Source organism: Drosophila kikkawai, chromosome X, assembly GCF_030179895.1.
Source record: "Drosophila kikkawai strain 14028-0561.14 chromosome X, DkikHiC1v2, whole genome shotgun sequence".
Taxonomy (NCBI): domain Eukaryota; kingdom Metazoa; phylum Arthropoda; class Insecta; order Diptera; family Drosophilidae; genus Drosophila; species Drosophila kikkawai.
This window is the reverse complement of record NC_091733.1, coordinates 13,289,419-13,311,762: the sequence shown is the minus strand read 5'-3', so window position 1 is coordinate 13,311,762 and position 22,344 is coordinate 13,289,419. Positions and strand designations below refer to the sequence as shown.

The 22,344-nt window shown below is 38.0% G+C and overlaps 3 protein-coding genes across 3 annotated transcripts; 2 read left to right on the top strand and 1 right to left on the bottom strand.

Moving 5' to 3' along the window:
• The first annotated feature begins 70 nt into the window (after positions 1-70).
• Positions 71-18,335, top strand: Chpf (Chondroitin polymerizing factor). The gene is made up of 6 exons (XM_017173746.3): positions 71-957; positions 12,371-13,021; positions 15,436-15,591; positions 15,652-16,254; positions 16,312-16,807; positions 16,874-18,335. The coding sequence occupies exons 1-6, from the start codon at positions 739-741 to the stop codon at positions 17,224-17,226; spliced, it is 2,478 nt and encodes an 825-aa protein (XP_017029235.1). The 5' UTR covers positions 71-738; the 3' UTR covers positions 17,227-18,335.
• Fer3HCH (Ferritin 3 heavy chain homologue) lies at positions 4,758-5,551 on the top strand. Its single transcript, XM_017173748.3, has 2 exons — positions 4,758-4,972; positions 5,027-5,551. Exons 1-2 carry the CDS (start codon positions 4,832-4,834, stop codon positions 5,456-5,458), a joined length of 573 nt encoding a protein of 190 aa, XP_017029237.1. The 5' UTR covers positions 4,758-4,831; the 3' UTR covers positions 5,459-5,551.
• LOC108079420 (probable alpha-aspartyl dipeptidase) lies at positions 18,256-19,558 on the bottom strand. Its single transcript, XM_017173747.1, has 4 exons — positions 19,443-19,558; positions 19,130-19,370; positions 18,503-19,063; positions 18,256-18,420 (listed from the first exon to the last, which is right to left on the bottom strand). Exons 2-4 carry the CDS (start codon positions 19,228-19,230, stop codon positions 18,357-18,359), a joined length of 726 nt encoding a protein of 241 aa, XP_017029236.1. The 5' UTR covers positions 19,231-19,370; positions 19,443-19,558; the 3' UTR covers positions 18,256-18,356.
• Positions 19,559-22,344: the final 2,786 nt, after the last annotated feature.

Here is a 22,344-nt window from a genome sequence, read left to right as displayed (position 1 = left end):
CCACATCGATATATACGAGTCAATATCGATTGTGATACGACATCGAGATCTTTCCAGCTCTAATTTATTGTTTACTTTTCGCGCAGTGGAACCGGGCCGGCGCTCGAATTTTTTTGTATTATTTTTTCCGCACTACCCCCCGCACCAGGCGCGCGCTGGAAGCGATACGAAATTTTTGCGCCAAATTGTTTGGTGTGAAAAAAAGGGTTCAATAAATGAACTGTCCCAGTGCGGTGTTCTGAACGGAAAATGTATCGAAAATGAAAGAAAAGAAACCGCGAAGAGAGCGACGAAAGAAGTGCGTGCGGCGAAAAGAGAGCGAAAAGTGCCAAAAATAAAATAAACAGGCCCGGCGGCAAGAGCACTTGTTGGAATCCAAAAAGAAGGCGAGCGAAGATCAAGGAAAGGCAGGAAAAAACCAGAAGGAGAAGCAGCCACCGAAGCGGAACCAAAAAGGAGGAGAAGCAACAGAAGCAGCAACAAGTGCCATAAGAAGCAGCGAAAATGTGCATATGACAATTGGCTTAAACTCTCCTCTGCACACCAGTTTCTCCGCTCTCTCTCTCTCTCTCTTTTGCTCCTCCTCGCACACGCATCACTCACCCATCCCCTCTCTGCATCTTCATCTCCTTTCCATTGCCATTGCCATAGCCACTACCAGCTCCCTTTCGATATCCTCTACACACACAAGCACATATCTACATCTGGAAGGAGGAGAGGCAAGAGGAGGTGGGAAACATGCGGAGACCAGTCGCCGTGCTGAGCCGGAAACAACACTTCTTCGTCGGCCTGCTCCTGGGCCTCCTGCTCAGCTGCTATATCCCGGACGTGTTGAAGCTGGTCCAGCAGGAGGAGTGTCCACAGGAGGCCGCTGAGGATCTGCTGATTGAGCGCTTTGGCCAGGACTTTGAGCCCCATCTGAACCTCATCAATAAGCCGCTGGAGGCCAAGAAGCAGGTGTGAACTCCATAAATTATATATGTATTTATGTTCATATAAAATAAGAAATTATTCCAAATTATATTATTATTTCTAAAAATTGTTATTTACACTTGAGACGGTTTTGGGGCTTTGTTGAAGAGCTAGGATATTAAAAAAATCCTTTTAAAGGCAGGAAAATATAAATATAATCCTTATTTGAAGTCCAAAAGGGAAATTTAAGAAACAAGAAAAATTCCTCATAAAATATCACAAACATTGAAAATATCAAATTAACTTTCGATTTCTTCAGTTCTTTAGTTATTGAATTGTGTTTGATTGGTTTTATGTGTTTCCCATATCGTTTTCTATCAGTTATATCTAAATATAATGTACAACTACACAATTTGATAATTACCTGCATGAGATAATAAATTCATATTAATATTATTCGCTCATTTATCATATTTTGTTTTCAGTACATGCAGATGTTGAAATTTTCCGTATATCCTGATTCAAATCAGGTAAAAGTTTCACTCAAATATATCTTAATATTCTAGCATGAGAACACATTAATTAATATATGTACATACAAGCATTATTTTTAAATTAAATTTAAAATTAAAAAGTTAAGTTAGGAAATGCTTTTCGGAAACTTTTATAAATACCGGCATTTTGCCAGCTTATATTTATATTTATTCAAACTCTTTTACATCTTTACATTTCACTATATTTGAAATATATTACAATTTGTATATATTTTTCTAATTGATAGATTATAAATCGATTAATATACATATTTTAAATCAATTATAAATTGATTCATTTCGCTGTTTTGCCAGCGAGCTTACACTCAAACATTATTTTCGATTGAACTACTTTAATAAATGATATGTATTTTATGATTTTTTTAAAGCAAGCCTCCAATATCCGATTTCCTAAATCCGAATCCCCGTGAAATGCTAACCCAAAAATGCAAATGTGTCCGTTGTCGTCGTCGTCGTCATTGGCGGCGGCAGCGTGCTCTCAAGTCTCATATATCAGGCATCGGACATCAGACATCAGTGCCTGCTGCTGATAGCGATTTATTGACCTTCCTGCTTATCGCTGGAACAATACACTGGACAGCTGGGATTTCAGAACTTAGTAACCCTTCAATAAAACAAAAAGTATTCAATTATTAATATTGGATTTAGTATTACGGCTGTAAAGTATAAACGTATATGTATGTACATTGTCGGGCTCTGTGGGTCGTTAAACACATGTGGAGCTCCTTCTCTGATTTCAAGAGAAAACCCCCTCTTAATCAACCAGTTACAGTTTGCGAGCGAGCCCTGTAATTAACACCGAGCATTTTTGTTTCACATATTGTTTAAAGTATTTCCCGGGTGCAATGACCCCTTGTTCCCCGTTGGATCACTTGAGGCCGGAGACTGAGACTGGGAGACCGACCCTGTTGCCTAGTGTCAAATTTTCACAATTTTTTTCAGACGTCATTCTATATACTTTTTTTTTGTGTTTTTGTTGTTGTTCCTTATCGACTCTGAAATTCGCCCATTGCTCACGCCCATTTCTTTATTTATTTATTTATTGTTATTTATTTATTGGGCAGAAAGCCGTAACGTGTAACCGAAGTTCTCTTTACTTTTCATTTATTTTTTTCCTGGGCTTCGGTTGATTTAATTAGATTTAAATGGAAAAGAAATTTTAAGAAAAGTAGTTCTAGGAAATATGAGTAACTGGATTCATGTGTAGCCTCATTGTTCTCTGTATACCTTAAAAAGTGTATAACATTTCACAAAATTATAAGAGCTAAAAGTGATTATTGTTTTTGAAAAAGCTTATCGAAATTCCGATTTTTCCGATTTTTTTTCGCGGAATTTATTGGTTTTAAAAAGATGAATAAAACCAAGAAATTTCTTTATCAATTTTAATTTTAAATATTCTTCGAAATATTTAAAAACCTTCTAATTCCTGGGAATATTCTTACGTTTACTTTAATATTATTTTTCTGAAAATTATTTAGACACAGAAACCAAATATTTAATTTTAATAATTTTGCATATTTTATTATATGAATTAACATTTTCTTGGACAATGCATGAACAAAAAAAAAGAGCCTCAAATCGATTAAATATTTTCTTATGGCGTACGTACGCTTTTTTCCACCTCATGTTCAGCAAATTATGTTGATTATTTTCTTTTTTTTTCCACTTTTGATTCCATATGCTGAGCTTTGCGTTTATACATATAAATTTATTTTTTTTTTCTGGCTTTATATTGTTAATAATTTGTTGCACGTTTTTATGACAACGCAAACTGGATTGTCTTGCCATAATTTTTTTTTTTGAGGTTTTCGGAGGTGATGTAAAAGTGTCACCGAAGCTGTCACACTCGTCCCAATTTGAACTTTAATGGCGGCAAACACGTAATTGAATTATGTGCTTTAATTATTAAATATACGCCTGACTTTCGAGCTGAAAAAATTAGGATTAATATGAAATTATTGGGTTGATTTTGTGGTAACTAAACCTGTTTCCCAATTAACATAATTCGTCAATTGCCTCCGCCAAAATGTGGATCATTTTTCTTCAATAATTTTTAGAACTTTAAAACAGCTTTCAAGTCTCAAGAAGTAATCCCCTTTCATTAAAATTATTACTAAGATTGTTTCTAACCCTTTAAACTATGTTTAATTCTCGGTTAGTTACTAAAATTCCCTGGTAATTTGCATAACTTTTAAGAGGCTTTTTCGGCTCGTTTACCCCCTCAGACAGACGGTGGTGAAAATGCTTAGTTGTTTTTTTATTATTGCCTTTTTTACGAGGCGCACATGGTCTCAAGAGTCACCATTTCCCTGGTGTGTGCGTAATGTGTGTGTGTGTGTGTGTGTGTGTGAGAGTGTATGCCTGTCTGGTCAGTCAGTTTGGGGATGGTTATAGGCTGTGATCATAATGTCTACGACTCATTCGCACGCGTGTCTCAGAATTTAAACTCGAGTTTTTCAAGTGACCGTCAAATTGTCAATACCCTGAAGCTTAGTATAACACTCAAGCTCTCAAACCATCAAAATCATCAGTAAACTTCCTTTGAAAAAAATTATAAAGTATAAAATATATAATATTTGAGTGTTTTTCTTTTTGAAGTGGGTGTGTAGAGCATAGACATGACTAATACCCTTTAAATGTATCATAATTTACGGGTGTTACATGCTTTTCTGTAAAATATTAGTTACAGAACTCTTTTATTTTGGCAATCTTTTTTCTATTAATCTCTCTACCTTTCTTATGTTATATTTGATCTGGCTGCAATGTACAAGCAATAGCAAATAAGAGAGTACAATCTCTGCCTTAAAGTTTAGTATTTGAAACATTTAAAAAATTGAAAAGAATACGAAAAATACCCCATAAATCAATAGAGCTTTCTCTAAATTTCTTTATATTATATAATATTAGTTAATATATTAACAAATTTACATTGCACCTGAAGGCGGGCCAATACCCTCTGAAAGAGCAACGTCGAGATTATACAAAACTCGGACAAAAGTCGACTTCCATTCACTTAATAAAAGACAATAACTGGGTTTACTTAGCGTGGCCCGCGTGTGTGCCCGTGTGTGGTGTGTGCTTGTTGAAGTTAAAGCAAACATATCTGGAAACAGAGCTACACATAATACATATACATATGTGTGTGTATATACTATTGTGTACACGGTATTGCTAAGTGGAAGTTAAGTGAAATCAGAGCCGGCAGCACTTTGAACTCCCAACCTAGGAGGGGATAGGATGATGTGACCCCTTCGGAGATCGATGGATCGAATCTCTCGACACCTGGCGTCAAGCTGCCAACTCAGTCAGCCCTTCTCTTTGTGTTCTGGCTTTCAGATGAAATTAACAAAAAGTGGAGGAAATAAATGGGAATAGGAATGGCCTTTCGAAGCATAGGGCGTCACATGTGCATGCTGATGCGCCAGAACTTTGCCAAGAGCTGCGAGAGCAAGCTCAACGATCAGATTAACATGGAGCTGAAGGCGTGCCACCAGTACCTGGCCATGGTGAGAGCTCTCGGGCCATCGTAGACCCATTTTAAAATCGATCCCCTCCTTTAGGCCTACCACTTTGACAGGTCGGACATCAGCTCCCCGGGCCTGCACGGTTTCTTTCTGCAGGCGAGCACCGAAGAGCGTGAGCATGCCGAGAAGATCATGAAGTACATGAACAAGCGCGGTGGAGTGATCATCTTGAGCAGTGTCCCTGAGCCGATACCAAGCTTTGACAGCTCTCTAGAGGCGCTGAGGCACGCCCTGCGAATGGAGCTGGAGGTGAACCAGCATCTGCTCGATCTGCATACCTTGGCCGGCCAAGAGTCGGATCCCAATCTGTGTGACTTTATAGAGGCGAACTTCCTGCAGGAGCAGGTCGATGGCCAGAAGGTCCTGGCCGACTTTATAAGGCAGTTGGAGCGGGCCCAGAGCGATGTGGGCGAGTACTTGTTCGACAAGTACATGCTCTCGGCTGGCATGCATTCCGGCGGCAAGTAAGGCCTAGACAAATTTTATGTGTATAAATATTTTTAAAAATTTCCCGTGCTTATGTATTTTATTAAGAATAGTAAAGAATAGTTGTTGCGAGCAGATCAATGGGTTTTCGGTTTCTTCGCTCGACTTATTATCAGCTGGAGCTGGCTGGCACTAGCACTAGGTCTATAAATAAAACCGCTTATCGGCTGTACGGGTGGCAAGAGGTTGCCTAAGATTTTAATTGAAAACGAAAACGAATCCAATAACTGAATAAAACCTCCTTTTCCAATGTCGCTCCGATAATCCTCTCGGTATAATTTTTTTAAGATTATGCGTAATCTGAATATAAACCGGGTAAAGAATTTCTGTTATGTTAAGCAATAAGTCAGGTTTATTAAAATTTGTATAATTCGATAACACGCCTAATACACCTATGTATGTATATATACAGACATATATATTAAGCAAACCCCTGGCAGAGATACGATAATCTTTGTACCAGAAAATATATATCACAAGCGATAAGAAGATTCAATAATTTAAGCCATAGTGAAATAATTACAAAGATGATCATTATGTTATCGAAATTGTCATCCCTGACTAAGCATTATCAGAAAAAAGCCCATGGGGGATGTAAATTAAGGAAACCACAAAACTTGGCAACAGCTAAAGGCCTCAATTGTTAACAGGTTGTCACTTCAGAAAGCATATCTACCAAGTAGCAAATAAAAAAATAATAAAAATGCAATAAAATTAAAGTTAAAGTTGTGCTAATGCACCTTTTAAGAGTCTCAGACTCTGGTCTAGACTTTAGTCTTTTTATACCCTTTCAGTGGGGTATTATGATTTTAGTCAGTGAAGGAGTCATTTCCGACACCATAAATCATATACATATATTCTTGATCAGCATTAATAGGCGATTTTTTCTAGCTATATCGGAAAAATAATAATTTTTTTCATATATTTTTCATAATTTTATACATCGTTAAGAATTTCAAAAGTGATAAAAAAAATTACATTAAAAAAACCCTAAAATTTAGTACACAGATTTATAAACCTTATAAAAACTAAAAAAAAAAACAGTTTTCCGAATTAAGTTTAATGCATTTTTGACTGAGTTATAGATTTTTTAAATTTTGATTTTTTCCTTAAAATGGAAATTTAAATTTTTGGCTTAGTTATGATATTTTTAAATTTTGATTTATCCGAAAAGTTATACAAAAATAATGATATACATCGATTTAAATTAAACTAAATTAGAAGCCTAACTATATTTCATGTCTTAACCTATCACATTTTGTCTCGTAATTAATTAAATATTTGCCCTCGCTAAACAAACGAATTAAATGCATTTATTAAGCCCAAGAATTTTTCGATTTAGTCCGTAATAAACTAGTAGTTTAAGTCTAAAGTAAGTCGCCTAATAAATATAAACCAACTTGTTCGAATTTAATTTACAATGATTAGAGGCTAGCCATGGGAGACCGGAGTTTGTGAGGCTTACATTTCCACATCTATGTAATGAACGTTATGGATTCTGAAACTCACCCGGATCGGCCAGAGCGTCGTCTTGGCGTGGGCTTAATTGAAAAGCGCGTCGCATTTCCGGTGCCCGCTGCTATGGCCTTTATTCGAGGGCAGACTGTACATAGTACAGGGCACATCAATTGGCACAAGCGTCGCCAGACGAGACGATACGAGACTAATCCGAGCGAACGGAGGAGAACTCGCACTTGTCCCAATTAAGATTTGTCCCATCCAATACAATTTGCAGCTGCAGTTTCCCGCTCTCTCTCTCTCTCTCTCTTGAAATGGAAAACAAGTCGAGGTTTACCGAGGCCGAGGATATATATACATATATACACCTGATCCGTAAAGGAAATTGGAAAAACTAAGGCTTAAATAAATCCGAAACTCGTATCATAGAAATTTTAATGTTATATTTCTTTCTTTGTTTTTAGTTTAAGATATAAAGTAATGATTGAGGTCTCTTTAAAGCCAATAAATAAGCAAAATAATTAGGAAAATATTTAGTAAACTAATCTGTTTTAATCGATTTCCAAGCATATAGTGCGTGTGAGCTTGTGGCAATATTGTGTAATTTAAAATGAACCCCTTGGACGACGCCTCCTGATGATTCAGGTTTGGTCTAAACTTGAACTTAGGACGCGATAAAATCCACAGAGTGATTATATGGCCCTTGTCGTCGTCGTTGTCGTCGGCTTTGGGGGTGCAATAAATCTCCAGATATAGCCCCAAAGTGAGTAGTACTACTTTTTATATGGCCACTACTTAGTTTGTGTTTGCCCTCGTAAGCACCGTGTAATGATAGGCAGAAATGAGGCTAGTCGAAATGTTTAAATATTTAGCCAGCGATTAAGACTAAGCCTGCTTTACATACTCGACATACTTAATTTATGAAGAGAAGCGAAGCGAATCGAGCGATTTGTCAACGGTTAAAGTGATCTATTGCCTTTGAATCCGGTTTGGGTGACTGTTTAATAGCCGTATTATCGATACTAATACCAGTGATTAACTGAATGCACTCTCCCTGTTATTTATTGCCTCCTCTATAGCCTTGAAAGACGTCAGTGAACTGTATTTAATGTCAATTATTTAAATTATCGGATCAAGACACTGGGGTTAGCTTGAAGTAATTGATTCAATTATGAAACGAATCGTATATTTATACTCTATTGAGCACATTAGGGCTGTCATTAATTAGTTTCTGATTTTTAGTTTTCTTCCAGATGTATTTTTTTTATTATTATAAGTAATAATCAATTTTTAATGTTACAACTGCAACGATTTTCTTTTTAAATATTTGTTTTATTTTTTAACCTTCAGTTTCATTTATTCTCTAACAGTAAGTACTTGAATCTTAATTAAAAATATATTTGAAAATTCTACTAGACTCGTACATTTTTATTTCAAATCTTTATTAATATTTTGTCTGGCCGCCAGAAGGTGATCAAAGAATGGGGTTTATTAGTAGGGCGGCGAGTAAACAAATATGGAATCTCCCTATCTGTGTGTGTGTGTTTAATTAAATTTTTGTCGAATGGAAATTGAAATTGGAAATGCTGTTTTTTGTTGCTGTCGTTTTTTGTTTTATTTGTATTCCCGTTGTTTCGGCTGCCGGTGACGTCGTCTTGGCAATATCTACAGATAAGGCAGCCGTCGATAAGGACTGGTTAGCCTGGTTAGCTTCACCTCTATATACTATATTCTTTTCACTTGAAACATTTTGGCTCACTTCCGTTGTTGTCATTACGTCACAAGGTTATTGGTTACTGGCTCTCTTGGTTATATATTTTCACCCCTATAATATGTATTCCTCATGCCGCCCACGAGCTCTTCGAGGCAGATTTCCTTGATTTCCTTAGCTGCCGGGAAAATTTATTAGCATTTTATGTGGAATTTCGAGCGATTCAAAGATGCGAAGTCATTGTTCAGGTGAACAAACCTTTTAGTGAATTCTCCATGATGGCCGGCCTTGTTACGGAATTTACGGAATTAAAAATTACAGTGGAAATGTCCCACAATATTAATTTATATATTTACAAATAATATTATAATATTTTTATAATTATTTTTATGTTTAATTATTTTTTTTTTTAAAGTTTGGTTTATTTGATTATAATAAATCGATAAATTAAATATCGTACACAGTATGATATAGAAAATTTCGTAACCTTTGATTTATCGAATTTTTAAATATCAAAAATATTAGATTCTGGTCAGGTTGTTTTTGTAACTGCTCTTGCTATGGGAAGAGTTTCACAAAATATCAATAAATGGATACTGCATTTATAGTTTACGCGATATATTATTTTTTCTATATTTTATAAGACTTTATTTCTCGAAAAATAGATTCCTGCTTAAGCAATATAAGATCCCTTCAAAACAATATAACTCATAGGATACATATGCTATATACTTTCTATTTAATTTTAAAAATATTATTTCGTGCCTTAAATAGCCAAAGGTCCACTGTATCTCCCCAATGCATCATTCATAATTCGAAAAGCATTTTTATTTACCCAAAAATCGCTACAAAACGCATAAAAAAAACAAAAAAACCAAAAAACTCAACCGAAATGGATGTGTTGTTTTTTTTTTTTTTCTGTTATTTTTACCCGCGGTTTACCTTTCGCCCGATATTTACACAGTTGATGATTGGCAAATGTGCGTTGCGCCTGCCTCCCCTGCTCCCCTACCTCCCCCGGCCTTGTCTGTCCGCGTCTGTGCTATTGGCACAAGGTCAGAACTTGGTCCGATCCGTTACGATGCGATACGATGGCGATGGGATCAAGCTGTGACCCCAGCGTGGTAATTAAAGCGCCACATGGACCCATTAAACCACCAGCGACTGCATTTATGGCATAAGTACTGGGTACTCCATTGCTGCATTGCAATTCATTTGAATCCAAAATCGATATTGAAATTAAGTGTCAAAGGCACAGAAATAAAAGTGTAATTTGTAATTTGTAAATTGTAATTGGAGTAACTATCTTAACTAAGCTTTAAAATCGTAAATTGCCTTCATTTATGTCTGTATTGATTAATTTTAAGTACTTGAAACTATTGTTTAATTATTAATTATTTCCTTAACAATCATTTCTTACGATTTTGGAATTGATTACCCTTTTTCCCCAGCATCAGTTGCTTCCTTAATTATGTATTTATATTTATTAAGATGATCACTGCTAATTGCTGACACAGACGAGTCTATTTGCTAACAACGTCCATTTTTTGTTTAGTTTTTATTTTTCAATATTGCCTTAGATCCAAGGACTGTAAAACACTCAAACACAAAAAAACAATTTAACAATGAGTGTGTGTTTTCAATCATAAATTAAAAAATTAAGAATTATTACAACAAATCGAAGGGGAAAATCAAAAATTTAGGTAAGCGAATGTTTAATGCTCTTTAAAGTTTACAAAAATATAATGATATGAGGGTATTCTAATTTTAGTCTAATGCTAAAAACGCTATTCTTGATCAGCATCAACAGCCAAATCGTTTTAGCACTTTTCGGAAAGAAAAAAAATGTATAAATTTTTTTTTTTAATTTCATAAGAGGTTACATCGTTAAAATTAAAAAAAAAAAAAAATCGACAAAAAATGCAATTTAAAAAATCCTTAAATTTAGTATACAGATTTGTTAATCTTTTAAAAACTAAGACGAACCCGCTTTCCAATTTGAATTTAATGAATTTTTGGCTGTTATAGATTTTTTATTTCTACCAATTTCATGGCCATGATCCCTCCCTCAGAATTTTAGAGTATTTTTCTAAAAAAACATGAAGTAATATTATTAATAGAAGCTCTGACCCTGCGCCGCCGCCGCCGCCGCTTAACTATGCCATATATATAAACCTGGCAGCAAACAGCTTGTTTGCAGTTATTAAAAATCTATTAGGAATGATTTTTAATTAGCCATAATTCCTGTAGACTATTGCACAACCCGGCAATTGGCGTTTTGTTTATTTAACGAGCTCAGGTGGAGTTTCGCTGGCCAGAGCAGGTGGCTATAGCTATAGGAGGAGCATCTCTTAGGGTCAATTGCCGGTCTCTGTCTCCGTCTCGGAGGACGCCCAATAATTTACCCAACAAAGTCAGTGGCATGCATGCAAAATTGGCCAAGGGGGCCAAGCTAAATGAGTGTTTACCCATTCGAAAATCTTTGCCAAGCACCTTGCACAGTGACTCACAAGCCGAAATACTTGGCAATACGTAAAGTTTTAGGCAAAACAAATTATTAGTTTCGCAGTAAAAATGATTAAGAGTTTTGTTTATGCAGGAAGTATTTACTCGCCAAGTACTAGTCTTTTTTATATATTTTAAAACATTTTGTTTATGGATTTTTGTGTTTTTTTAAAGGAAATTTAAAAAAGTTTGCCATTTAAAATTAAAAATATATATCGTACGCCAAAAAATTTAAATGTCATCGATTGTTAGGCTTATCTTAGATATTATCGATGACTTTATTCGATTAGTTTTCTATTTTCAAAGCTACTGGCAAAAAGTTAACCCTTTCCTTGTGCAAAACTAGGAAAAATAGAGCCCAATCACATGTCTTGCTTGCGACACAATAAATAACTAGAAATATTCCATCCAAATGTCAGAGAGCATTAACTCCCTAAAAGTGACACTATCATCGTTTGTGGGCATTCTGAGAAACGCAATCGGAAATTGTTTCGCTGCCAGATAATGGATATATGTTATGTATATTCGCGCGGAGGGGAATTCCTCAACGGCCCCCTCAAACTTTGAACAGTCATCTACTTGGTAGTAAAAGAATAACAAAAAATACAAATTAAAACCTTGCCTCTCCCAAGTGGCCAAAGAACGAAACAAAAACCAAGCGAAGAAGGAAAGGGAACCACTTGAAGTACTCGCTTTATGAGGTAGTCGCCATAAGTACATAAGCGTGGAGGAATTGATGTAATTGGGCAGATAAAAGACCCCAAATATAAAAAAAATACAAATTGGCAGGTGGGCAAGCCACTTGTGTTTCATTTATCAAATACAACTTTTGACTTTAACTTTTTAGGGATCACGTCCATAGCATAGAGCTATCTGCTTATCATTTTCCCTGCGCTGGGTAATATGATACACTGTCTTAAAATATCTTGGCTCTGCCCCAGGACGTGACTCCCGACCCGATCGATCTACTTGAGATATACGAACTTTATTAGGGAGATCTCCTTGAAATCGGTTCTGGGAAGCCAATGCCAGCTCTGATTACGAATCCAAACATTTTCCTCAGGCCTTTGATTTCCCCAAGCTCCAAAGAATATGATTCCCTCCATTATGTGGTTCACTTTTTAGTTTAAAAAAGTTATTTAAAATTATTTTTAAATCTTTATTCTTTAATGTTAATTCATAAACTAAATTTACATATATTTTTCGTTATCTCCGGACAGGTAAAGAATGTGATTCGACCCCGATACTACTCCTCAGAGCTGGGCATCCGCGAGAAGATCTTCATTGGGGTGATGACCTCGCAGGAGCACATCAACACCTTTGCCACTGCCTTCAATCGCACCACCGCCCACCTGGTGAACAAGATCAAGTTCTTCATCTACGCGGACAGCGTCAAGACCAACTACAAGCTGAAGAACATTGTCGGCTTCACGGACACCCAGGAGAGTCGGCGTCCCTTCCATGTGGTCAAGTACATAGCCGACAATTACCTGGATGAGTATGACTACTTCCTGCTGGTCCCGGACAATGTCTACGTGGATGCCCGCAAGCTGACCAAGCTCCTCTACCACATGAGCATCACGTTTGATCTGTATATGGGTGGTGCCCGTATCGGTCTGACTGCTCGTTCAAATGAACCAGCACCTGGTGAGGATTTGGATCCGGATCAGGATCAGGTGCCACCTGGTGTCAGTGATCGCAACTACTGCTCCTTGGAGGCCGGCATTCTGCTCAGCAGCAGTGTTATCCGCAAGATGCGCAACAATCTGGAACGCTGCGTCCGGATCGGGAGCACTGGCGACCACAGCGTCAACATAGGGCGGTGCGTCAAGTATGCCAGTCGGGTTGCCGGCTGCCAGGAGAGTTTTCAAGTGAGTTCTCTTTTAATAATTACATTAATTTAATAATTTAATTTTAAAAAAATCTCTGTTTGATTTTTTTCTCTCGCTTTACACTTGCTTTTCTGGCTCCCTTTTTTTTCTCTCTCTCTCTCTCTCTCTCTCTCTCTCTCTTTCTCTCTCTCTTTGCCTGCAAAGTACAAGCAAAAACCAACGAAAGAGAGAGTTTCTTGTTATGAACTTCGCATTCTGTTAATAAAAGAATAATACAATATGTACATTCATCATTAAATGTGATATAATCTGAACGCAGACTTTGGACTTAACACAAATCAAAGCTTAAACTTTTCCATACAAATAAGTACAAATAATTGGCTACCAATATATTAAATATATTTACCCTCTTCGATCCAAATACGAACTGACTTGGCACCGAAAAGACTCCGAGATGGTGGGCATTGTGCGTTCTTCAATTAATTCGCAGCCTGATTTTTAATACCTTCTCAGTTAGCTTCTGCTCGGTTCCGTCTTCCTACATGCCTATTTATTTATTTAAACAATTTGCTTTTGACTAAAAAGACTCACACACAGACACACGAGTACTTCAATTTTAGGAAAGAAATCAGTTCATTGATATACAATAACAGTGGATTGGATTTTGAATTCTTAGTTCCTATATTTTATAGAATATTTAAAATTATTTTCAATAATAATATTATATGTCTTATAATACATTTAGTGTAATTTACCCCGATTTAGTTAATAGGTTCTTTTGGAACAAACCTAAAAATTCCCTCTTTGACCCTGAAAATCCCCAGAAAAAAATTTAAAAAAAAAAAAACCGAAATGAAAACAAGTAGCCAAGTACTCTCACACCCAACAACGTGCGTCAGATATTTTTTTTGTGGGGGAAAAAAGCATAAATACGTTGAGGGGAAAATCAGAGCGGGAAGCGGTAAAGAAACCATCCTCGCGCATCTCTAGAGGTTGATGGACAACTCAGTTTATTTAATTTCCGAGTAGCAACAACACAATTTCTTCTCAGCCGTCGATTAAGTGTGTGTGTGCTGTGTGAATGTGTTGGGTGTGTGTTGTGTGTTAAACTTCGCGACGTGACAGTTTGAGAGCAGCTGCCAGAATAGTCGAGCGAAGAACTGTTTACAACTTTTTATTTCGGTAAATCAAAGATTGAAAACAGTTCTTAATTCCTTGATATAAACCATTTAATATTGTATTTTTATATACCCAGTACCATACTTTTATGCATCAGCAGGCGAGTCGATTTATCCTTGTCCAGAGACTACCGTATTTGGTGTAAACCCTCTTCTAAGTTTGTTTAATTGAAATGTTTATTAATTTATATTTACAAAAATTTATTATTGATTTCCAAAGATTTTTTTGGTTTTAAGTTTGTAGTTAATCTTTTCGATTTTTTTTTTTTGCATTACTCATTATCATTTCTGACTATTGATTATACTTATTTTTTGTATATAAACACACAGTTTTGCTTAGATTTCGCAGAAGAGACATGAATAAACTTTGTTTAGAGCATAAGGAGCATCTCATGTTCATTTGATTTCGGTTTCGAATCCGATTCCGTTGGATTTGTTTGTGGATTCGCGATTATTTATGCGTCCAGGGAATGATTTATGTGATATGTGTGGTCCCCGGTACAGTTGAGGTAAACACAATAGCACTTTAAATACTTGTGACTCCAATAAACATAACTTATTTTGGGGGATAGAGAGGTAACATATTAAAATCAATTACTATTTCACATATATAATAACAATTTATAATATATAAAAATGTACTCTCCCATCGACACGTATAATTCCCAAAGGGTTCTAGTTCAGATGTAGGGTAAAATATATATTTTATTTATTATATATTTTCCTTAAAACCCAGTTTTTTCATATATATTGTAAAGACAATCTTTGTTAGATATTTCTTTTCTTTTGACTGCAACTGTTTAAACAAAAGCCTGACTGTTTTTCCCCTCCTTTAAATATTTTTTTGCACCCTTTCCGTTTAATTAACTGACCAAGAGAGTTTGCTTAACGGCGGCATCAAAGCTGCTACGACGCTGCTGCACTGCAACGCGGGGAATTGATTAATGTGCGCCGGCAATTTTAATGATCCTACCACACCTCCTACTCCTCCTGCTACTCCTACTCCCCCAGAGAAAGAAACTGCAGAGGAGGGAACAGCCAGACCCCGATCCTCTGCTCCATTTAGAGCGACATTGTTAATTTAATTACGCTCGCTCGGCTTTTATGGATCGTAAAGAGAGAGAGAGAGAGAGATCCCCATCTGGCAGCGAGCCGTGGGATTCCCAGACCCAGCCCAGACCCAGACCCAGACCCAGAACTTGCCCTTGACCTTGGCCAACTGGCGCTGTGCTCTCCTCCCTACTAAATGGCTTTCATTATATTCATTTCTTGCAGGGAATGCGGCAGTATAGCTATGCCCTGGATGCTCCAGGACGACGACATCGAGACTTTAGCGATCTGGCCAAGGAGGAGGCCTTCCGCAATGCCAGCACCGTGTATCCCGTTCAGACGCCCGAAGACTTTTATCGCCTGCACGCCTACTACTCCAAGGTAAGAAAATAAACAATACAAAATAAATAATAAATAAATAATTAAATAATCTTTGGACAGCATCACCTGGAGCTGGTGCAGGAGCGCGGCTATGCGCTGGAACAAAAATCATATCGCATTGCCAATGGCAGCATTTCAAACAAGATCCTCGAGATCCGGTGGCCGCTGGGTGTGCCGCCGCCAAGTGCGCCGGAGACGCGACACGACATCCTCACATGGCAACTCCTAAACGCCACGCACAGCTTCCTGCCGCACGGCAATGCCGAGCATGCGGTGGCCCCCCTCTCACGTATCGAGGCCTTGGACTTTGCCAAGGTCCTGGAGATTGCCCTGCAGTATGCGGCCCTCAAGCATCCCCGATTAAGCTATCACAGCCTGCACAGTGCCTACAAGAAATTCGATGCCACCCGCGGCATGGACTATCAGTTGCATCTCAGCCTGGTGGAGGGATCCGGTCGCAGTCGCCGGCAGTTGGTCAAGAGCTTTGATGTGGTCAAGCCCCTGGGCCGTGTTGAAGTGGTGCCCTCGCCCTATGTCACGGAGAGCACACGGATTGCCATGCTAATGCCGGCGTTCGAGCATCAGGTGCCCGATGCCTTGGATTTTGTGGAGCAGTACGAGCGGATTTGTATGCAGAACCAGGACAACACCTTCCTGCTGCAGGTAAGATGGCGGTGAAGGGTTGAATCTTTAGATATAATAATTATCTAACCCCCACAGATCTTCCTGTATCGTCTGGAATCGCCCAGCAAGGGCGACGAGGATCCCTTCAAGGCTTTGAAAACTCTGGCTTTGGATCTCTCCTCCAAATACAAAACGGATGGTTCGCGGATAGCCTGGGTGTCCATCCGTCTGCCGGAGCAGCTGAGCGATCCGGTAGATCCGCAGGCCTGGCTCCTGCACGCCTCCATGTACGGGCCGCGGCAGCTGCTCAGCTTGGTGGTGGCCGACCTGGCCCTGCCCAAGCTGGGACTTGAGTCCCTGGTGCTGCTGGCCACACCGGGCATGGGCTTCAAGGCGGACTTCCTCAACCGGGTGCGCATGAACACAATCCAGGGCTTCCAGGTGTATGCGCCCATTGGCTTCCAGATGTATCCGTGCCGCTGGGCGCAGTTTTGCCGGGAGTGCGACACCTGCGACGTGAGCCAGAGCAGCGGTTACTTTGATCGCAGGAATCACGATGTGATAGCTTTTTACAGCCGGGACTATGTGCAGGGTGAGTGGGTTAATCCTTCCGAGATTTATTTGTACTTATAACAGAATTTTTTTTCTTTTCGGACAGCCCGTAAGCTGTTACATCCGCAGGGCCTGCCCATCATCCGCAGCGATTTGGACATTGATCAGCTGCTGCTGCCGCCGTCTACAGGTGAGGCTGCACCGCGACCCGCTGGGGTGGAAAGCATCCTGGACATGTTTGTGGCGGCCCAGCATTCGGTGCATATATTGCGCGGCGTAGAGCCAAATCTGCGCTTTGGCCAGAATGTGCGCAACCATTTGGCGCGGGGCGGTTCCCTGCCAGCGGACAGCGGTCTTCCAGAGCGCTGTGGCAGGGAGCAGTGCATCCACTTGGCGTCGCGCAAGCAGATTGGCGATGCCATCATACGCTACGAGGATAAAAGTATTCTTCACAAATAGCACACACAGCTACAGCTTCAGCTCTAGTTCCAGCGCCTGCCTGTAATATCATCAGTTCCTTTTTTTTTAAACTTACACATAGATTTCCAGGTGTGACTGACTGAATGCCTCGCGCGCGTGTGTGTGTGTGTGTGTGTGTGTGTGTGTGCCTGAGAGTGTGATAAGGATAATAAAATTAATAAGATGCTTAAAGTAAGCTCTAGTATAGCTTTGCCGTTAGGCATCTTATTCATTCGATTGCCTTTAGTCTGTTTGTGTCTAGATCTAGATCTTATACAGGACTTGTGTTAGCTCCTTGAAACAAATAAAAATAAATAAATAATAATAAGCCCCCCCTGAGCATCCTGTAGCAGACCTATCTCAAACCGAAACTTAGAGTTTAGACCTAGGCAATTCCTGTTGTTGCTTGCTTTTAAAAGTGAAACATTCAATGCTCAAAATGGTGTAATGTAAATACTTATCTTTAACTTTACGACTACGATTCCCCTACTGAAACCCCAAAATAATAATTAATTAATTAAGCTAAGTGCTAGCCAGAGAGAGAGAACAGATGCCGCCTTGCCTCAAAAGTGTGTGTGTGTCTAGATTTAAGGAGATTAACATACTTGCCCAGAGTATCCTAAACCTAGAAGAGACTTGACATTGCACTTTATTTCCTGGGGAGCTAACTTTTAAGACGACAAAAGCTTACTTGTTCCTTAAAGGAAACCCTTTCTAAATGATATTACCGGTTTCGCTCACTTGTCTTTTATATAATATATGCCTCTGATACCATTTTAGCATCGAATAGGATTATTTCTGCCTTAAATCCGTTTAATTTATTGCTACAGTTAACCCTCTAGTGCCACTTTCCACTATAATGGAAATGAAATCATTGTTTTAATATTGATTTTATTATTATTTATATTATTTTTGAAATTGTGAATAATGTAATAAGGGCCTCAAGGCATTTTTAAGGCCTAGAGGGTTAATTTCCCCCAAAAGAAACCATTTTTTTACTTTTAGTTGTTAGTTTAGAATTACTGTACGTTTAGGAATATTATTGTTGTTATTGCAGAATACAAAATAATACAAAAAATTGTGTACAATAAATGTAGATATTATCCTTAGTGCCTGTGTCTGCTATTCTTCTACTCCTGTTGCAGCAGGAAGCTGAGATCCGCCTGGGGGGCCAGTTCCTGGGTATTGCCATCGCTGGAAAAATATTGAAAGAATATATAATTCTAGGAATCTCCTGGGATTCTCTTAGGATTTCCTTGAGGATTCCCCTACTTACGCCTTAAAAAGCTTGGCATTGCGATCCCCCAGCAGCGTCGCCTTCTCCCCCTCGACACGCACACTGGTGCCCTCGCGTAGTCCCAGCACCGGGAGCTGGTGATAGGCCACAAACTCCTCCAGCCGCTCGTCCCGCGTCTCGCCCTTGTGCTGGCTACCCACCTCCGGATCCAGATAGTGCGGATTGATATTGAAAGGGACCAGGGCCAAGGCATCAAAGCTCGGGGGATAGGCCACCGGCATGTCGTTGGTGGTGTGTATGGAGCGTGTGGCAACATTAGTGCCGGCACTGCTGCCCACATAGGGTAGGCCGCGGCGCAGGACCAGCTCACGGATGGGTTCCAGGAGCTGCAGCTTGTAGAGGGTGCGCAGCAGGACAAAGGTATTGCCACCGCCCACAAAGATGGCCTGGGCTGTGCTCAAGGCCTGGACAGGATCCGGTTTCGTGTGGAGTCCCTCCACGGTGTAGCCCCACGGCTGCAAAGCATCGCGAACGGTGGCGGTGTACTTGTCGTGATCCCGCAGAGCGTAGGGCACAAAGAGCACGGTCTTGACACTGGCTCTGGACACAGGAGAGACAAGATTTTTGAATAAGAGGAAGGAGGGATGGATGGCTGGACTGGCTCACCCCTTGAAGAGATCCTCCAGCTGTCCGCGGGCGTGCTCCAAATATCCATGCCCATGCAAACGGGACGAGGATAGCAACAGAAGGTTCCGTGCGCTGCCCATTATTTCTCTGGCAAATCTAATCTCCGATGGTAGCTGGGGGAATGGTTCCAGATTAGCTGGGGTTTTATGACCCCTCGCCGCTAGGGATGTGACAGAAATATCGGAGTAGGAGAAGCGCCTTATCACCAAGCAGGGGCGTACTGGAAGATGCATTTAAAGGGGTTGTTAAGAGCTTAAGAGTTAAATTGGTAAAATATTTATAAAATACACACATTTTGGGATAAGGTGTTTCTTCAAATTCTATATTTTCTTTTTCGGTTTAAAACCCCCTAGAAATGCATCCCTAAAAAGTGCATTGCAACAGCTGAGTATTCTATATCTATCGATATAGAATACCCAGCGAGGGCTGGAACGCAGCTAGTAAATGAAAATCGGTAAACTCTTCAACGGTTTTTATTTTATCAATTTAATATATATTCATTTATTTTTATTATTAATTTATTTTATTATTTTTTTACAATTTTTTTTATTAACAAACAAAGTAGCTAAAAACAGAAACTAATTTGTTTAATAAACCAGGGACCATAAATAATGATTATCAATATTTTTATTTATTTATTTTATTTTTTAAACAAAAAAATCATCCACTTGGAAAACCCGGATAAAAAAAACCAATAGGCTACAATTTAGACAATACTTGCTTAAATCTGGATTTTTAGCGATTAAATTAATTTTAATTATTAATTTTTAAGTTTTATTTAATTGCTCAAAAAATAATTATTATTATTTTGAGTGAAAAAATAACTCTTAAAAAAATTATTATTATTATTATTATTTTGAGTGTAAAAATAACGATTATTTAAAATAATGATTATATTTTTAGTGCTATTTGTTCGCTCAAAATAATAATAATTCTTTGAGCGATTAAATAAATATGAATTTATAATTATGAATAGTTAGAAAAATATATTAAAATCAGTAGATAATTATTAAACAATGATTTTTTTCTTTTATAATGATTATTGTCCTTACAAAAAAAAAAAAAAAAAACATGGCAAATTCTATCTATCAACTGCTAAACAACTTGGAAAAAAACTAAAAATTATATAAAAAATATTTGCAAAATTTTAAACAGAAAAAAACTATAGTGCATGAAATCCGCAAAGCTAATCAAATTAAAAAAAAAAAAAAAAATATATATATATATATATATATATAATGTTAATGTTTTATAAAGAAAATTTAAAATCTAAGAGTACAAATGTTAAAACTATGCTGAAATTATTAAGTTTTATACATTTTTGTATTAATTTTCTGAACAATTCGACTTATACAGCTGTGTTCACTGAAATAGCAGTGCGACAGAGGAACAACTTCAAAACGTTTTTTTGTACATATTCCTTTTTGCAAGCTGATCTATTGCACATTGTTTTTGTAAAATGGAACATAAAGATAAGAATCAAGAAAAAATTCCGTTAGATTTGCTCTATTTTTATGTTTTATTGATATTTTTCACATATGCAGCTCGTTTTGGCCGATCACTGAAATAGCAGTTTTTAATTTTCTTTCGCAAAAAGTGCCGAAATTTCTTTTAATTTTGTAAAAAATGACTTTAATTAAGGTCGTTATTATAGTTTATACTATAATACACCTTTACAACGCAAAAAAAAATTATTTTAGTGGGCGCAGGACCTGACTGCTCCATGAGAGAAAGGTATCAGATTACTTAGCCTAGAAAGAAGGGCAAAACATGTAAAGAGACTCCAAATCTTTCAAATTGTTCTTTTAAAATAGTTTATAAGTCATAAAATATGAACCGAACCCAAAAAAACCAAGGTACGATTCGCAAAACCACAATTGTACAGGCTCGACGCGTACTTCGCTTCAGCAAAGCTCGTCCTTTTGCATCCTCTAGGGATATATGAGCGGGAATTGGCATGGGAATCAGTCATGGGACCATTCGCCGGGGACTTATTGAATAAATTTTAGATTCGCGAAGTCCATGGAAAATGTCACTGCTTGGTTAAAGGCATATCAAGGCCAGATTGGAGTTCGCCAATAGCCACTTGAACTGCCACTATTCAAATGGCGTAATATCCTTTGGACAAATGACTCCGAACTGGTTTTATTTGGTGGAATAGGACAAGACAATATGTCCGTCGACCTCCAAATACATAGTACCCCCCAAACCATACGCTGAAGACAGTAAAACACGGTGGCCTAAAAATCATGGTATGGGTATACTTTTCATACAACGTTGTAGGTCCCGTATATATGATCTGTGGGATCAAAGACCATTATGTTTATGTCCAAATATTAAAAACTGTCTTGCAGCCGTATCCTGAGGAAAATTGTCCATTAATTTGCATATTTCAGCAGTACAGTGACCCTAATCATACCAGCAAGGTGGCCAAGGAGTGGGTTCTTAATGGAAAAGTGGATGCAATGCCAGGGCCTGCACAATCCCCGGATATAAATTCGATCGAAAACTTATGGGGGACATCAAGGGCTACGTATTAGAGAAGTTTCCGACTTCTAAGCCGCATCTTTGGCAATTTGTGCAGGAGGAATGAAGCCATATTCCCCTCAAGCGTTGCTAAGACTTGGTGGACTCCTTGCCACCCAGGTATGAGGCTATGATAGCTTCTAAAGGCTATTTAACAAAATATTAGATCATAGGCAATTAGAACTTAAGAAGAAATAGGTTTCTTATACGATATTTTTAAATTTATGAAGAATTTTAGTTTTTCACTGCTATTTCAATGAACGGCATAATATAGACATTTTTTGTTCATATTAGCTATATCTTCTAAAAGGTTTATGTTACCTAAATTAAATGATTGTGGTATTGTTAACAATTAAATACACTAAGCCTTTATGAAAAAAAAATTTATGAAAATAGTGTTTGTAACAGGATTTTCCGATCTTAAACGTGCAGGTCGTTGGGCACTGCTATTTCCGTGAACACAGCTGTACATGTACTTAACTATATTTATACTTACATACGTCTATATATATATATATATATATATATATATATTTACTTTTATATATACTTACCAGTAATAGAGAAAAATGTTCAATGCCTTGAGCTTTCAAAAACAAATTCTGTGTGTTTTGGACGACCTGCTGCTGCCCAGCGCTGCTTAAGCCCCTCACAACTGACCACATTAA

Coding starts and splice junctions, on each gene's coding strand:
- Chpf (XM_017173746.3), top strand. CDS start 739: ATGCGGAGACCAGTCGCCGTGCTGAGCCGGAAACAACACTTCTTCGTC. Junction 13,022..15,435: donor GCTGCCAGGAGAGTTTTCAA/GTGAGTTCTCTT, acceptor CATTTCTTGCAG/GGAATGCGGCAGTATAGCTA. Junction 16,808..16,873: donor CAGCCGGGACTATGTGCAGG/GTGAGTGGGTTA, acceptor CTTTTCGGACAG/CCCGTAAGCTGTTACATCCG.
- Fer3HCH (XM_017173748.3), top strand. CDS start 4,832: ATGGGAATAGGAATGGCCTTTCGAAGCATAGGGCGTCACATGTGCATG. Junction 4,973..5,026: donor GCCACCAGTACCTGGCCATG/GTGAGAGCTCTC, acceptor CCCCTCCTTTAG/GCCTACCACTTTGACAGGTC.
- LOC108079420 (XM_017173747.1), bottom strand. CDS start 19,230: ATGGGCAGCGCACGGAACCTTCTGTTGCTATCCTCGTCCCGTTTGCAT. Junction 19,064..19,129: donor CTGGAGGATCTCTTCAAGGG/GTGAGCCAGTCC, acceptor TCCTGTGTCCAG/AGCCAGTGTCAAGACCGTGC. Junction 18,421..18,502: donor AATGCCAAGCTTTTTAAGGC/GTAAGTAGGGGA, acceptor ATATTTTTCCAG/CGATGGCAATACCCAGGAAC.